Raw genomic sequence first — 18280 nt, forward strand, 5'->3', positions numbered from 1 at the left:
ATGGACCTCTAGCATAGACTGCAAATCTGAGATAAGGGAGCAAGGCATAGGGAACATTAGCTCCTGGTAGGAATAGTGTTGTCAAGGAGAACAGTAGTACTGAGGATTACTCTAGTTATCCTCGTCCAAGTCCAGGCACTTTATCTGCAACTCTGTAGGGCGATGAGCAACCCCAAACGGCCCCTCCTCCTCAGTCATCCTCCTCCAATAAGTGTGTAGGGATTAGTGGAGATACCTTGCTTAGAGAGTTATGTGATGGTGATAATACTTTAGATCTTATATGTATCTTGATTTTTTTCTGTCGTCACTGTCGACGGAAACATCGATGGCACAATCGACGATGACAGCGACATCTTCGGTGGCATTAGTTGCAACAACGGTGAGATCCTAGTGGACGAAGCGGTCGTCGGTGGCAGGGATGCTGCTGTTGACAATGATTTCGTCATAGCTTTCGTCAACAGTGGAGATGAGATAGACAACTTAAGCGTTGATGGCGTGACAGAAAGGGCCTTCGACGATGGTGTAGTCATAAGTACATTGGAAGCACTGGATGCCGTATAAATTGTCATCACCGTAGAATTCATCAATGATGCCGCAGACACTTTTCCTGACACTATCGATGACTATGTCATCGTCAACAATGTTAGACGTCATAGCTTTGCCAGATGGTTTCTTGAATGTATGTCGAATTGCAGGAGGTGGCATAGGAGGCTCAGAAGAAAGTTTTTTACGACGCTCAGCTGAACGTTCTTTTCTTTCTCCACGGGAGGATGCAGACCATCTGTGAGGAGAACGAGAATGGCTATGACCCTTAGAAGACCCTTGTTTAGTCTTTTTCAAAGCTTTCCTACGCTGATCCTCAGAACACTGAGCTTGAGGTGATCTGTCCCTTTTGCGTATTTTCTTGGAGGATGTAGATTCCTCATCATCAGAACCAGAAACAGGGTTTTTTCTGAATTTTAGTTTTTAGAACCAAATGAGCATCCTGCCCTCGGTCTTAAAAGTTTTTTATTAGAAAATGTCCTGCATACCTTACAATCCTTTGCTGAATGGTCTGAATAAAGGCAATATATACAGCCCTTATGTGGATCCTCAAAGTGAAGTCTCTTCTTACCACATGTCTTGGAGGGTCTGAAGTGACTTTTCTTCTCCTTGTCAGACATGGTGATTGACTAAGAGAATACATTTCTCCTGGAGCAGAAAGAGGTTTCAAAACTTTCAAATGGTAGAGGCATAAAATTCCGATGTAAAGATATACTATAAAATAGCTTTCGTAAAGGTGTGACTGAGAAGAGCTCAGTGGATACTCTGTAGCACAACGTGCGGTAAAAAATCTGAGGGACAGGAGTGTTCTAGAGGGAGGGACAGCCTGATAGGTTTCAACCAAAGTTTGGCCTCTCTTCTCAAATCAACAAGGATAGATTACTAAAGTGGGAGGCCATAGGCCTTCTTTCACTACAGTTATCATTGCATGGCTATTGGAATGTACCGGGGACTCCCATCTCCACGATGGGGAATGATTCAAGCACATGAATCAATGAAAGTTCCAATACTGGAGTAACACACTTTATAGTGCTTTGTTGTTGTTGCAACTCCAATGACTGAGAAAACAAATAGGGGATTAGAGCCAAAAAAGAAAACAGACACGAAAATCTTGAAAAGGTGGGTTGGTTGGTAGTTTTGTGGGTTCAAATACCATGTTTCATTTCCAGCTGTTAACAATGTTTTGAAAATAGTACCTAAATGATATAATGGTTACAGTCTTCAAGAATACGTCTCTAATCTACAGTAACATGCAAGGGTATATAAGAAGACAAGAAAGGGACATTGATGTGAAAAATCATTAAATGTTACAACAGCATTTCATTACACAAAACCTATCATTTAAAGTCAACATAGTTTACACATTTTTTGCTACAAAATCTTTATTCTCTTTTTTTACAAATCTGTTAATGAACATCAAGATGTCCCAGAGGGGAAATCTGTTTTTAATTCCTTGAATTAGCTTCTAGGCTACTGAAACAGAGATTGATACTTTGTAACAGCAAGCGGTCGTTTGTTTGGTAAGATTGCTGGTTAAACTGCATTTCTGTGTTTAGGCAAGAACACAGCGCTGAATTAGGACAAGTACACAGACAATCTAAGAAAGTTTTCCATATACAAACAACGTTGTTCGCACATTTTAGAAAATGAGGGATTGCAGAACAAAGTGTCTTAGCCATAACCTTCCATTTTCAAGGGTAAGATCTGTCACATCAATAAAACTATAATGAATTATGAATGATAAATGAACTCCAGAATACGGCTGCCTCTTTTCTGAATCAGACCAGCATTCCTGTTCATAATAATGTTTGCTGTATGCAAAAACAATTGTCAACATGTTTGTCTTTCTGTGAAAAAGAAAAAACAAACCATCATTTGCACATTCTTAAGCAAATAATAAAAACTCTTAAATATACAATAAGAAAATATAACTTAAAAAAACTTTGAAAACTGTCAAGCAGGACAAAATTGGATTGGGAAATCTTTGTTCTACTTATTTGTTCAATGGGTACCTGGGCTCAGGTACTACTCAATTAGGGAATCTTAAAAAAATAATATTAAGTTATAGTCTGTAACAATTAGTCATACATCTATCCCTGCACAGGGAACTGTTAAATTGGAAAAAGCCAGTTTTAGCATTAAAACGTACAGGCTCCATCTCCAGCAAGTCTGAAGACGATACTTTTTATACTCCATAACCCTTGAACCAAAATAAAATGTGTCAAGAATGTTCAGACTCCATCGTCTTCTCCAATGATGGTGTAAACAAGCACCAATCACTCCATTGCGTGGTCCTTAACAATATGTTCTCCATGTGCGTTAAAACGTTCTTTCATATTTGGTCAGTATATGTGTATTGCGACCGGTCCGAAAATCTTGTACTGCCTTCCGTTTCTGTCTGATCACTTGCTCAACCTTCGACATGTTGCATGTGATTTGAAGAAAACAAAAAGGGACCACCACTATGGCAAAACAAGAAACCTGCTCACCACGGAAAAGTCCGGCCCTGAAGTATTTCCGGAGTGACAATCAGGAAGAGGGTCATACAGGCAATCCAAAGCGGTGCTTCTTTTTCTTCACTGGCTTTGAATTAGTTAACCTCCTGAGATCCTCTTCCACCTCAGATTCTTCCATTTCATCATCTGCTGATATAAGAATCTAAAAAACAAAATGTTATGTACCATGCAGTTAGAGTTTTTTTTTTTTTTTAAAAAGGCAAGTTACTACAGTAGTATGTGCAGTGTGAAACAGTTGCTGGTCGCTGAGGGGGCGGGGAAGTGCGCCGGGTGGGGAAAACACTTTTTTAAAATATATATATATATTTTTTTTAAAGTAAACACTTGCCTCCGCTCCAGCACGCCTCTGCCTCGCTGGCGCTGCAGGCACAGGCTCCCAGCCTGCCCAGCAGCCAATCCTGACGCTGATGCTGCTCAGACTGGGAGCCTGTGCAGGCTTTCTCCAGCCCGGCAAATGTGCTGCTGGGCTGGAGAGAACCTTCTGTGCATGTGTTTGGCCGGCCGCACATGCGCAGTGAGGGGGACTGCTGAGCACTCCCTCTCATTGCCCATCACCCTCATGTCCCCATTGCTGGAGGGGTGGGAGGGGCGACACTCCTCCACCCTTATGGAGGAGCCACCCCTGGTGGGAAACCTACTCATCTAATTAAGTTTCTGAATTAATGACGGTATATTTCGGTTTCAACAATGGGATTGCAGAATGCATTATCGGGGTGCCATAGTTGTAAAATTCCTCAAATTGTAAAATGGGGTCAGGGGAACATCACATTTTCATTATGCACAGTTCGACATCACCATTTCGGTGAACAGAGTAAATGAAAACATAAATCCAAACCATTAATAGTAACATAAATAGGGCAAATGACAAAATGTCAGTCAGAACAGAATACAATGTATATGGTTTTTATGAATCGAGTAAACACTCACCAAAATTACTTCATATTAGTGCTGAAATTACACAATTCCTGCAAGAAGCAAAAACTGGCCCATTTCTTGCCAGAACCGTGACAACCACTGGCAAAACATCTGGACACATGCAAAGGATCCCTTTCTTTGCAAAAAAAAAAAAAAAAAATGGTGAGGCAGAAAAAGAACCAGCACTTCTCTGCCACAAATGCAGAGGTCTCCAAAATTATCTACCCACGACTGTCAACCAAGGAATCTGCCCAGACTAATTGTTATTAGCCATATTCTTGCTACTGTGTACAAGGTTATGGACAACTGTGTTATTCAAACTGAGGATAATGGCATCAAAATGGGCTTTGAGCATGTGGCTAGATTCTGCCGGTATTCTTTTACTTGCTTTTCTGGCATCTTTCGAAGCTGCGCGAGTCCTACCTCGAAATACACAATGCTGCCTGGACTTTTAAAGCCCAAAAGGTCTACAACAGAACAAGACTACTGGTTCACCTACAACCAGGAACAGAAAGTCAGGGAGCTTTTTAATCAATGCCCAGCTCTCCTCTGAAACCTATCATTTGTTTTTCCCTCACAACTCTAGAAAAAGGGGCTTTAATGTTCAGGGCCTTCTCTCAAGCTTCTCCATTGAGTTTAGCGTAAAAGGGTTGCTTAGATTACATTTGGTTGACAGACTTGCAGGGCCTTTTTTTAAATCTTAGATTAAATATTAAATATGATATCTCTCTCTCTCTCGATCTCTCTCTCTCTCTCGATCAACTGCTACAAGGTTGGTCTGCTTTTATCTGTTGCTTTCATTGTCTATTTGTACCAAAACAGGCCCCTTGACAGCCAATGCGTACAACCCTAACAAATGCCTGGCCATTCAGCTTTTGCGTACGCTTTAGCATACTTCCGTGATTCCATGTATCTCAACTTTGCAGAATTGAAAGGAAGATGGCTAAATGAACAATAAGTTGCTGCCACTCCAGGTGTCACCTGCGCATTCCACCAGGTGCATTTTGACCCCACTGTTTGCAGAAAACAATGGCAACAGGAATTCACCATTTAGCCTTAGCACAAGAAAACACATTGCTAAAGAGGTGTATTCATGTGGTTAATGCACACTTTGATTACCATATGGGCAAGAACGCAGCCCCCGCTCATACCCTGCCGTTCTGCAAGCAGTCTTTTTTCCCCACATCTCTTGCATAGCTTGCATTCTTCCTAGTATGGAGGGCATGACCAGGTGAAGGAGGGCAGTCTCAAACTCCGTTCCTGAGGATTCCTTTAAAAGAAGGCACTCTGTATAATCATATCTGGTCTGCAAGGGCAAGCAGAGATCGGTTTATGAATACGGAAATGATGAAGACAGCATTGTTCCATTATGCAGGCTTCTTTCTTGGACCTGGCTTACCCATGTTATCATCAATGAGGCTTGCACAATCCAACCATGCATTTGGGTAGAGTGAGAACTAGCAATTATTTTATTTTAGTAAAAATTGAAGTGGATGATGAGGTAATATCAGAGGGCATTGGTTTCATATATTTATAGGTCTGTCTACATAAGGTTGATCAAATGACCTCTGACAAATGCACAGACAGGGCTTTGGGATAACCCTTCAACCACTGGCTTGTATGGGTACGCATCCTTCTGCCACTGCTTGTTTAAAGTGTCTTTAATACTTCGTAACTGCCCACAAGCATTGTGCAGCTGTACAGTTTGGAGTGGAGAATGGAAAAGGAGCCATTGTCCAACATCAAACATACAAGCAAAGTAAAACAAGAAACACATTGAAGTGAGTAGTTAAAGTTCTATTCTCAAAAGGTTTCCAACAAAGGGTGGGGCTACAAGTAGAGGTCGCACTGCCAGGGGCTTTTGCCCTGTTCACTTACATGTTTGAAAAATTCCACTTGTGAGAATAAGTGATAACTGAAAGGAAGGAAATACCACAAATGTGTGATTTGACTTCACAGCATCATGGGTATGAAAATGAAGCCTGGCATCACTGCTTTCGAGATAGCGTCCGTTAACTGCAACTCACAGAAATGGAACACAGCAGTCACGGCTCAGTGCTGAAGGAGGCAGGGTGGAAAAAAGGGGGGGGGGGGGGAGAAAAAAAGGGGAAAAGAGGAAAAGGAAAAAGGGGAAAGAGAAAAAGGAAAAAGAGAAAAAAGAAAAGGGGAAAAGAGAAAAAGGGGAAAAGAGAAAAAAGGGGAAAAGAGAAAAAGGAAAGGTAAGAATTACCTAAAAGCTGCGCCAAGTCCCGCTCCTCTGCTGGCTGCAGGAAGGCACAGGCTCTGGCCAATCCTGACGCTGCTCAGAGATGGGTAGGTTCCCTCCCAGCCCAGTTGCTGGGCTGGTGAGAGCTCTGTGCGCATGTGTGTTTGGCCCGCTCGAGACAGCCGGCTAAACACATGTGCTCTGAGAGGGAGTGCATGAGCACTCCCCCTCACACTCGTCACCCCCGTGGCCCCGCCCCTTTACAAGGAAACGCTAATAAACACAGTTAATTATTGTTTTCTTATAAAGTACTGTAGCTGCCGCTGCTGGCAGGGTGGGACGACGCTCCTCGGGCCCCATGGAGGAGCCACCCCTGGAACACTGTAAATGTTAGCAACAGGGAGAAGATTCAACATACGGAGTAGAGGCAAAAGGATTCCCATGGAGCAGGTTGCTTCTTGACTACAGGTCAACTGTCCCTCACTTTAAAATGACAGGAGTCTATTGGTGCTAAGTTGATATAGTACGTATTGCTCTAGGTGTTACCCGATATGTGTCCATGTCTGTTTTGTGCTGCTTTCAATAAGACTGTGGCCAAAAAAAAACGACAAAGTAAAATCGCTTCAACAACTGCCATTTTCTAAATCAGAAACCCCTTCTCTGTACATGTGTTTCGGAACTAGATCAAGAAGCACTCCAATAATTCTCACTGGCGCGCAAAGGTTCAGCGTAATCAAGGAAACTAATAAATGAAACTTCCTCATCGTTCTGATGCAGGATTGCACCCGATGCTCGAATAGCTAGTCGCGAGCATTTCGATCCAGTTCAATAAAACTACACACTCGCTAAAGCAAACCATACTTCACACACAACAAGCATTACAGCTATGACTCATTTACAGCAAATTAATGTAAAGGGGTTAGGATTCTGCAAATGGATTGTGGCTGAGAGATTTCATAATACCATGACCTTCACTTTAGTTTGCGTGATTTTTGGAATAACATATTATAATTAGTACATGAATTTGCGAAAATTATGCCACTTGTAGGAGCATAGAATAGTAGAACATTTGCAACATTGCATAATTACCCACGTTCACAGCAAAAGATTACTGCAAGCAGGAATAACGCCAACGGTCAGAACACAAGCATCTTTTGCTCGTGCCACTTGTGTTTTTTGCTGAATGCTTCTTGCTGGGATGGCAGCATTTAGGGTACATAGGATGTCTGAGGTCTGTAAAGGAGTAGTTTGCAGTAGCATCACGGAGGACTTCACAATGTTGGATCTGTGCTGTGGAGCACTCAGTTTATTGTAGCTACTTGAATGTGTATTTTTCTTTGGAGACTGGCTTGGAGTTGTAGAGTGTTCTTGTTTTCCTTATCAAGATTTGAAGCTCCTGGTGCAATATTTGAGGCATAATTTGCCAATTCGGTTATTTCATTTATTTACTATTAGTGTGATATGAAAGGTCACACACTACAAGAGGGCATATTGTGGCCACTTAGCTCTACAACAATCTTACTAAGTGTCTGCAAAAGCATAAACATTTTGCTCATCCCATATATTCGCAAAGCGACAACTGAATTTTCATGCTCAAGTAGCCAGATGGCATTGATAAATCAGTATACTTTAGTGCTAACATACCACTTCACGAGTTAATATGAGAGATCCAGTGTTTCATAGGAAAAGCTGCATGCACCTGCCCTACCCAACCTCCTTAAGAGGAAATCGGATAAGGGTCAAATAACTCTTTGGTCTCTTCTAATCATTATCTTTACTCAATTACAGAAGACAAAAGTATACTTGACATCCCCAGGACGTCTAACGTTTTCTATTAAAAGATTATGTGAGGTTTAGCAGCAGCTTGGCAAAGCAACACAAATCAACTAAAGGTCTATCCCGCAAAACAGGTTTTCACAGCTTTTATAAAATATGCCCAAATCTAAGAATGTAATTTATTTTTCAAGAAAGAACGGTTTTCTTTTTTTTGCGCCAAAAGTGATACTTGCAAGTACTATTAGCTGCTGCATAATAGATCATAGTTTGTCAGTACGGAGAGTAGTGTGTAATATCCTCCTCGTGAAACATACATACCTCCGACTCGGACTCTTCGTGTGATGCTGCTCTCCGATACCGCACTTTGTTTCCATTCCTAGAATCTAATCCGGCTTCTTTTTCTTCAAGTTTTGCTTTTGTCTTCCCTTTTTTCATGAGAAAATTATCCACCACCCAAAACATTAAAGCCTATATGAAAAAAATAAATGAAATTCAAATTCTTTTTGATACAGCACATAAAGCCAATGTGGCAAACATTTAAAGATACACATTTTTATATCTTGATATTCCTGTGCCACGCATACTAAAATTCAGTCATAAAATGCCGGTAGGATACATTTGTACTGATTATTATTTTAAGTTTTGCCCCTGACATGTCTTCTGCCCATTAGGAAAACTCAACTCTGAGATTACTATGTAATTTTACCATAACCACTAATGGGTGAAAGATTTAAAAGCTATTAAAAAATGTTATTAAAAGCTGAACATAAACCATTCAAAATTAAGCATATAGTGTCTGCACTGCTGTCAAGACCAGGTGATATTTTCTAATGTGAAGTTCTTAAAGACAGTTTCACACAGATCTTTCAGAACACGGATTCTGCAGTGTAAACCACTCCAGAAGTAAAACCAGGAGGGCGACTGGATTATTATTATTATTATTAGGAATGTATCAAGTACCAGAGAACTAAGGCTGAAATACAGAGAGCTTCCAATCACATTCTTGACAGCCCAGTAAACTGGCAAGTACGTGAAGCAGGCAAACAAATCAATAAAATACATAGGTGGTTTTAAAATTGGCAGATTTTAAAAAAGTGGTTTAAAGTAACCTTTATGGTATTCTTACAGAGCTTAGGACCTACCAGTCTCTATGGCTGGATGCATCTAAAGGTATGGAGTACAAATAATATACTGGTAAACTGGGCCCTACCAAGCCTCAGGTTTTTTTGTTAACTGTACTTATTTGCTGTTAAAGGGGGCTTCGGACTGGCATACACAATGTTCTGGGTATTTTTGTGGTGAGGGGAAAAGCCCAGGCTGTGAAGTCAGATACCAAGAAGGGAGGCTGTAGTTTTCCGAATTGTTTTATTTATCTTCAATGAGGTGAGCAAGCTGGGTCGGAGATCAGGCAAACCTAGGTGGATAAGGTTCGGTCTTTGAGAAAGAGTCGTGTGAAGAGAAGGTTATGGTTTTCTAAATTGGGCAAAACTGATTAGGGTTTTAGTTGTACAAAGAGTGTTTTTACATAGCAAATCAGTAGGAAAATATACACATGGTGTTCAATGGAAAAACAAAAAATCAGATCTTGGATGAGAAAGGGGTTGGGATGGATAAAGAATATCTAATACAATTACTTCATTATTTCCCTTCCTACTTTCAGAAATGCTCATCAAATTAACACTAGTGTTCGTTAGTCTTTTTGAGAGGTCCTTTGATTTCAGGGTTGATTGGAAAGGGGTTGTTTAAGGTCCCAGCAGTCTCTTTCCAACAAAGATTTTCAGAACTACTTTGTCCTTTTCGTCGGAGTCTGGTAAAATGCATGCCTCACCAGCTTTTACAAAGATCTCGAAAGCATATAAAAATTTGTGAACAGTAAGTTTGACAAATCAGTATATATTTGAGGTATACTAGGTTTGGCTTTCAACTTCCAGACAGATATTGACACAAATCTCAAGACTGAAAACAGAAGTGAACACTGCTCGAGTCAGTTGGACATTGAAGATGCAGAAGCCTTAAAAGTGAGCTGGCTCACTGGTTGCCTTGTTATTGACGGTTAACTTAATGTTAACATATTGAAAGGAGATAGGTCTCACTGCAGAATGCATCACAGGCGTAAGATCATTTTTAATATAGCCTTAGAACCCGCCGTAGCAGGCTCTACCGGCTATTAAAGGCCCGCTCCCCGCGTTAAATGCCTGAGCCGAAGGCGAGGGCATTTAACAAGGGAGAGGGACTTTAATAGCCGGTAGAGCCCGCTACGGCGGGTTCTAAGGCTATTAGAACATTCTGCCACACAGGGCAGAATGTTCTGTTACAAAAAAAAATTTCACGGAGCCAGAGGGGATTTAAATCCCCTCGGGCTCCGTGAGGCTTTGTTCACAGCTGTTGCTGTGAACAAAGCGAACATTGGAATGTTGGCACTGCGGGCTTTTACCGGCCAGTAAAAGCCCGCAGCACTCCATTGTTTTCAATGGAGCCCCCAGCATTCCAATGTTCTAATATCCAATGACTTGTCAAAAAAAAGTGATTCCGAAAGGTTGAGAATCATCCTGGAGACCCATTAGAGATTACCTGTAAGCCCTTGGTTGATAAGAGGCCATAGAAAAAGCAACATCACAAAGTGATGGGAGGAATGTTTAACCACTAGCAATCGCTCAGTGTAGCATTCCAACCTATTGTTTTTCACCACCTGTGCAACTCTAGATAAAAGGCCTGCCTTACACAAATCAGTTCTGACCATGCTCCTCCTGGAAACAGTCCATCGTGAACTCCCAGACTAATCCCCCTCCAGAAGGAAACACAAGCAATCCCAGACCTTCTTTTAGCCTCGTCTACAGTGGCATAGTGGGCAAAAAACAATGAGATGGAATGTTACCCCAAGCGGCTGACAGTGGTTAGACCATTTGAAAGCATTATTCACATCACTCATCGTGTGATTAATGAAATGCCCTAAATGCCCAAGGGTATGTACAGATGTGGGTCTGTTGCTCACTCTGCCACCTGTGCATAGAATCCAACCTATGCCTCACTGATTAGGCCTAACAAAGCTGAAAAGTCTGAAGTTGCTGGTGTTACCCTTCTAGAAGGGGCCTCAATTGGAAGTTAATTATTCTTTTTTTGCAGTTTTACATAGCGCAAACCCGACCTTAAGGTACTGGGTGCTTTAAAAGAGCACCAGTCACATTACATAAGGCCACATACATTTTTTGCCACAAGAAGATATAAGGCCTCATTATGACTTTGGTGGTCCTAAAAGCGAACCGCCAAAACTGTAGGGAGGACGCCACCTTCATACCGGTGACGCGCCTTAACACCCACCTGGCGAGCATATTACAATATTCCCGCCAGACTGACTGGCAGGAACAGTGCTACGATTGTGCGCTCTGCTTTTTTAAGGGAAGCTGTGGCAAATATTGTAGCACTCCAGCACCCTCAGAATTTGCACAGTCTGCAAAGCAGACAGTGCGCACTCACACAGTGCTCGGCAGGTGGGCCCCGGCACTGCCCATACCATGGGCAGTGCTGGGCATGTGGGCCCCGGCACTGCCCATACCATGGGCAGTGCAGCCCCCAGAACCCCCCCTCCCCCCACCCCAGCACTTGCTTTCCACCAGCCTTCTTATGGCAGGACCCCGCCATGAGAAGGCTGGCACAAAGCTGAGTTGTAATCAGTCAGGTGGCGCGGTGCCACCCTGTCCGAGTACAACTCAGACCGCCGTCACCCATTGGGAACCACGTTCCCAGCAGAGACAGCGGTCTATATGTGGCAGTTGGACCACCTGGAGTGCGGCGGTCTGACCATCACCGCAAAAGTGGCGGTCCTTTGACCGCCACACTCGTAATGAGGGCCTAGGTGATTGGCCCAGAATCACAGGATGTTGAGCTGAAACTCAAACATGGTTCCCAAAGTGCAAAGTCTGTAGCTCTGGCCATAACGTCACAATCCCTACCCTAATGCTTATGTTATGTACTACCTGTTAATTACGGATGCCAAAATTAGATGAATCTGTATTCCTTTCGTAAAAGGCCCATCCCGTGAATGATGTCACAGAAGAACTCAAAACCCCAGTCAGTATCACACATTCTAGAATGCCTATTGTTGAAGATGTGGGACCGGGCAAGGAGGACAGTTTTTGCCTGCATTAGATATAATTAACAAATACAATTTTTTTTTATTCAAAAGAAGAATGTTATGTTGTTAAATGAAAATAACTACTATAAAGGGGATAGGAGACAGACAGATATTTATTTGTTTCACAAGTTCAAATCTCCTGCCATTTGTTCCCCTCATCATGGAGAGGTAGATCCGTATTTGACCGTCTGTTTTGGGAAGAGAGGCAAGATGTTTAATAACATGGCACTTGAATTTGAAAGGCGTAGGATGTTTCTTCACAATGCACCCCAATTTCAAATAAAGTAGTTACTTAGATTTCCATGTGTTCTATATTCTCAAAATACCTTTCACTACACTTACTACATAAGTATTAATTCACCACGGACCCTATTTGTTCGCTCTCAAACTATTTTTTGTAATTAATCTCAGTTTGACACACTCCTGTCTTCCTCAACATACATTCTGGCTTCCTATATTTTTAAGAACCCAATATTTTGATTATTTACATGTTGTACAATGGATCAGCCTTTGCTTATTAGAGCACGGTATGCCTTTTCATGGTTTGGTGTTCGTAACCAATTATGGGAGCTCAGATCACAGAGTACGATTCACAAAGCTATTAGCACACCCAAACGTAAATTGTCTTAGTCTGTGAATCAGCATTTTTTCCTATGTAAATGTTACTGAGGAACGGCAGAATTGTTAACTCGGAAATTGATTTGCTCACACTTAAAATTCCTCCAGTGTGGTGTAATTCAGCATGTGAAACCTTCAAACAGAGGTGGTTTTGAGCATTTATGGCACCGATGTCTGCTAAAGATAACGAAAAACCACAATCTAACAAGTATAAGGATATTCATAAACCTTTTGCTGGACGTTTCTGACTTCTTTGAAAGGAAACATTTTCTTTATGCTTATGGTGAAGCTTAAATTTAAATAAAGTTAAACAGCAGAAAAATAATGACATTGTACATTTCTGGAAGCAGTAATGCAGCCTTGCTACATTTCTATGTAAATAAACATTTACACATGCAAGCACTCCGTTCCAGCAGTAGTAGAAGGGTTGTTTGTAAACTCCCCCCCCCCAAAAAAATCTAACATGTTGCACTTTCTAAGGAGCCCGTGTGTGAATTGGTACCAATCTACATGCCAGGCATTACATGAAGAAAACAGGTCAATCATTCTTTAATAGATGGAAAGCTATTAGATTGTACAACTAAAGTGAAAGGAAGGTCAGCTCGGATTAGCTCCACAGGTATAAGTAAACAAAACTGGCACTGCTCTATGATTCAGGGGATTCCAAAACCCAAATGTTTAAAATATACATTTAAAATCAAGTCTAGAAAACGGTTTGAAAAATGCACTTACATTCACAAAGAAGGGCACTATAAGCATCACGATAGCCAACTCCAGCTGTGCGTTGTCTGTTGTAATCAACAAAGCTACCTGTAAAAAAAAAAAAAAAAAAAAAAAGAAAGATATATGTATTGCCAGGGATTGAAACACAAAATGCATATATTGAAAGGGTATCAACAAAATAATACACCATGGACCTCTTAAACAGACAAACGAAAAATCCTAGCAAGAAAACGGTATAACTTCATCACACATCCACGATGCACTGCAACACCAGCATCCCTCACGTAGCACTCGCATTAGTCGTTGAAAGCATACAGAAAGAAAATATGCCCTAGAGGGCCATCCCGTAATTAATGTTTTCTTTACTCACTTCACAACCCCAGCTGACATCAACCAACTCAACGTTCTGCAATGCTCATTAGTGGCGATTGCTAGAGAAGACGAAATGGGCAAATGCAACTCTTTTCTCTAAAATGAATGATCCCTTTAAATTATTTATCGAGCTTCTTTGGTGCTGTTAGCAGATGTCAGGCCAGCTGCCAGCCGCTGAATAAAACCCCCAAAAAGACTAACAAGATTGCAAAAAGAACAAGCATTTACAATGCAACGGGTCTCGCGTTTGCTCATGTTAGAGCTGATCGCGTTGTAAACTCCTAACCAGACTTTTCACCTATCGGGCAAAAGTGAATTTGTGTACATAACCCGAAAAAGTGAAATTAACTATGTAAATCGCTCGACTTCTGCCAAGCGAGATCGTGCTCGTAAATTAGAGAAAAAGAAGTCCACGAGCCCGATGGAAAATAGCGAGCCTCGCATGTTTTCTGTACTTGGTCGCTGCGCTCAAGGAGGGCTAGCCACCGGAAAAGGCATGACGAATGCGTGCCTTCGACTAATGAAAGCAAGCAGATTTTATTAGGCAAGCCCACGAACCAATAAAAAACACTGACGTGAAGTTGACAGGGCTCAGAGCCCTTTTCTAAATACTAAAGCGTCTCGCTGCGATACGCATGCAACGCAGGCTCGACCCTAAAAAGGAAACACAACTGAACAAGTAGATGCATGAGGTACAAAGCTTTATGTTCTCCTGATACCGCTAGTAAAATTAAAGCAAACAAGCTCTGGTGTCGGTCACTGACAATGTAACTTTCTTTGCTTCCTAATACACATTTTAGTTGTCAGGATTCACCAGTAAGCAAACGCAGTGTTCAAGAAAATAAGTCACTTGCAGGTCGGCCTAGTGACACCATTAATCTATCTGTAAATGTTTGTATTAAGCAAAAAAAAATTAAAAAATAATAATAATAACTTAATGCTTTCAGCTATTTGTACTTCTAGCTCATCCCTCCACTAGGACAATATACTTCTAGAGTGAAAGGGTCCAGAGAAACTATGCCCAAACGTTGGTGTTATCAAAACAAAAAACTGCACTGAGATTTTGCAGAGACAATATAAATATATTCCTTTCTTCATAGTTTCGTTGGTGACACCAATGTCACTGTGAAAGCTTCTTGAATCATCCATCACCAAATAACCGGAGAAGCCAGAAGAATAAATCAAGAGAGCCATGCTGCATCAAGGTTGCTCTATGTAAAAGGACTTACAAGGCATAGTCCCTTAGGAAAGATAAGAATTCTATGCCTGAGGCACTTAAGGAGGGTGCAATATATGGGCTATTGCTGGACATAAACGGAGACCCGCTTCTTCTGCGACATGGCATCGCACACCTTGAAAACAAAGGCACGTCTGTCTCAGTTGTGATAGATAAGAGGCAGTTCTGAAGGATAAGCTGGAATGGGGGGGGGGGGGGGGAGAGGGGGGCAAGGAATCCATGACGCACAAGCTCCATGCCAGAGTCAGAAAGCACTGCATGTAAACTGCTGTTGAGTAAAAAGAAAGGTCTGCTTTAAAGTAAGAAATGTGGCAGTGTGGTGTGAAAAGGAGGGGAGGGATGAGGCACGGTAGGACAAGCCTTTGCATTTAGCTGTGTATTACATGGCCAAATCCAGCACCATTGTATTACCTTCACAGTACCCGATGCGCAAATTGTGCGTCAGGGCCCTGGCCAGGATGACTGAATTCACTTCCCTGAAACAGTCAGGTCTTATACAAAAACAGACCTAATGGCTTTGCCGCACTTGTTTCCTGTAATAACCACAAAGTCAGGCTAATATTATGGGGTAGTTGACGAGATTGCAATTTCGTCTTGGGAAAGACCTGTAGTAGGTTGGAAAACGTAGTTTGTGCAACACTGATAAATCTTTTAAAGTGTCCGATCACAGGAATACCCGCACATTTCCATTTTTTATGGCAAAAGAGGTTTGATGAGGGTATATAGTTAACTCTCTACTACCTAGCTACAAGGGGTTAAATGTTTTCACTTAAACAGAAAGTTATGTAATTATATATATATGGAAAATGTCACTTACCCAGTGTACATCTGTTCGTGGCATGAGACGCTACAGATTCACATACTGTGCATTATCCTGCCATCTAGTGTTGGGCTCGGAGTGTTACAAGTTGTTTTTCTTCTAATAAGTCTTTTCGAGTCACGAGATCGAGGGACTCCTCCCATTTCGGCTCCATTGCACATGGGCGTAGACTCCATCTTAGATTGTTTTCCCCGCAGAGGGTGAGGTAGGAGTTGTGTATGTAATAGTGCCCATGCAATGGAGTAAGTATGTATGTACATAATGTGTCTAAAAGTGATATATATTTACAAATGTACCAGTTTTATCAACATATAATATATATAATTTTTATCAACTTATAACGGCTACAGGCTCCCGGGGAGGCGGGAGGGCGCATGTGAATCTGCAGCGTCTCATGCCACGAACAGATGTACACTGGGTGACATTTTCCGTTCAATGGCATGTGTAGCTGCAGATACACATGCTGTGCATAGACTAGTAAGCAGTTATCTCCCCAAAAGCGGTGGTTTAGCCTGCAGGAGTTGAAGTTGTTTGAAATAATGTCCGTAATACTGCCTGTCCTACTGTGGCTTGTTGTGTTGTTAACACATCTACACAGTAGTGTTTCGTGAATGTATGAGGCGTAGACCATGTGGCTGCCTTACAGATTTCTGTCATAGGTATATTTCCTAGAAAGGCCATTGTAGCGCCTTTCTTTCTAGTGGTGTGCCTTCGGTGTAATAGGCAGATCTCTTTTAGCTTTAACATAGCAGGTTTGAATACACTTTACTATCCATCTGGCAAAGCCTTGTTTGGATAATGGATTTCCTGCATGAGGTTTTTGAAAAGCTACAAACAATTGTTTTGTGAAATTGTTTGGTTCTATCAATGTAATACATTAGTGCTCTTTTGATGTCTAATGTATGCAATGCCCTTTCAGTTACAGAGTCTGGTTGTGGAAAAAATACTGGGAGTTCCACAGTTTGATTTAGGTGGAACGGTGATCTAACTTTTAGTAAAAATTTGGGATTTGTGCGTAGAACCACTATGTTTGTGTATTTGTATAAAGGGTTCTTGTATGGTAAATGCTTGTATTTCACTTACTCTTCTAAGAGATGTGGTAGCTATTAGGAAGGCTACTTTCCATGTTAAGTATTGCATCTCACAAGAGTGCATGGGTTCAAATGGTGGACCCATGAGTCGTGTTAATACAATATTGAGGTTCCATGAAGGAACTGGTGGTGTTCTTGGGGGAATGATTCTTTTTAGACCCTCCATAAATGCTTTTATGACTGGGATTCTAAAGAGTGATGTTGAATGTGTAATTTGCAGATAGGCAGAAATTGCTGTGAGATGTATCTTAATGGATGAAAAAGCAATCTTAGATTTTTGTAAGTGTAATAAGTAGCTTACAATGTTTTTTGTTGACGCATGTAGTGGTTGAATTTGATTATTATGACCGTAATAAACAAATCTTTTCCATTTATTTGCGTAGCAATGTCTTGTAGTAGGTTTTCTAGCTTGTTTAATGACCTCCACACATTCTTGTGTAAGGTCTAGATGTCCAAACTCTAAGACTTCAGGAGCCAGATTGCTATATTGAGCGATGCTGGATTTGGGTGTCTGATCGGTTGTTTGTGTTGAGTTAACAGATCTGGTCTGTTTGGTAGTTTGATATGAGGTACTACTGACAGATCTAGTAGTGTTGTGTACCATGGTTGGCGAGCCCAAGTTGGTGCTACTAGTATTAGTTTGAGTTTGTTTTGACTCAATTTGTTTACTAGGTACGGAAGGAGTGGGAGAGGGGGAATAGCGTAAGCAAATATCCCTGACCAACTCATCCATAACGCATTGCCCTTGGAGTGAGGGTGTGGGTACCTGGACACGATGTTTTGGCATTTTGCGTTTGCTTTTGTCACTAATAGGTCTATTTGCAGTGTTCCCCAGTTTTGAAAGTAAGTTTGCAGTGTCTGGGGATGAATTTCCCAGTCGTGGATCTGTTGGTGATCTCGACAGATTGTCGGCCAACTGGTTTTGAATTCTTGGGATGTACTGTGCTATTAGGCGAATGGGAATCGCCCAATGCCAATTTTTTTGTGCTAAGAGACACAGCTGTGATGAGTGTGTCCCTCCCTGTTGGTTTAGGTAATACGTTGTTGTCATGTTGTCTGTTTTGACAAGAATGTGTTTGTGGGCTATTAACGGTTGAAATGCTTTCAATGCTAGAAAAACTGCTAGTAGTTTTAGTTGATTTATATGAAGCTGTCTTTGTTGAGTGTCCCATTGTCCCTGGATGCTGTGCTGGTTGAGGTGTGCTCCCCACCCTACCATGGAAGCATCTGTTGTGATCACGTATTGAGGCACTGGGTCTTGGAAAGGCAGACCTTGCTTTAAATTTATAGGATTCTACCATTGAAGCGAGGAGTGTGTTTGGCGGTCTATC

The 18280-nt window shown here is 41.6% G+C and overlaps 1 protein-coding gene across 1 annotated transcript in view; it reads right to left on the reverse strand.

The window, feature by feature from the left end:
• LOC138259004 (musculoskeletal embryonic nuclear protein 1-like) overlaps nt 1-18280 on the reverse strand; it is a 287666-nt gene that overhangs the window by 169798 nt on the left and 99588 nt on the right. The window contains exons 6-8 of the mRNA XM_069206382.1: nt 13439-13516; nt 8275-8424; nt 3091-3201 (exon numbers count right to left, since the gene is read on the reverse strand). Of these exons, the coding sequence (XP_069062483.1) occupies nt 3091-3201; nt 8275-8424; nt 13439-13516 (339 nt within the window). The remainder of the gene's footprint in view (nt 1-3090; nt 3202-8274; nt 8425-13438; nt 13517-18280) is intronic.

This window comes from Pleurodeles waltl, chromosome 9, assembly GCF_031143425.1.
Source record: "Pleurodeles waltl isolate 20211129_DDA chromosome 9, aPleWal1.hap1.20221129, whole genome shotgun sequence".
Taxonomy (NCBI): Eukaryota; Metazoa; Chordata; class Amphibia; order Caudata; family Salamandridae; genus Pleurodeles; species Pleurodeles waltl.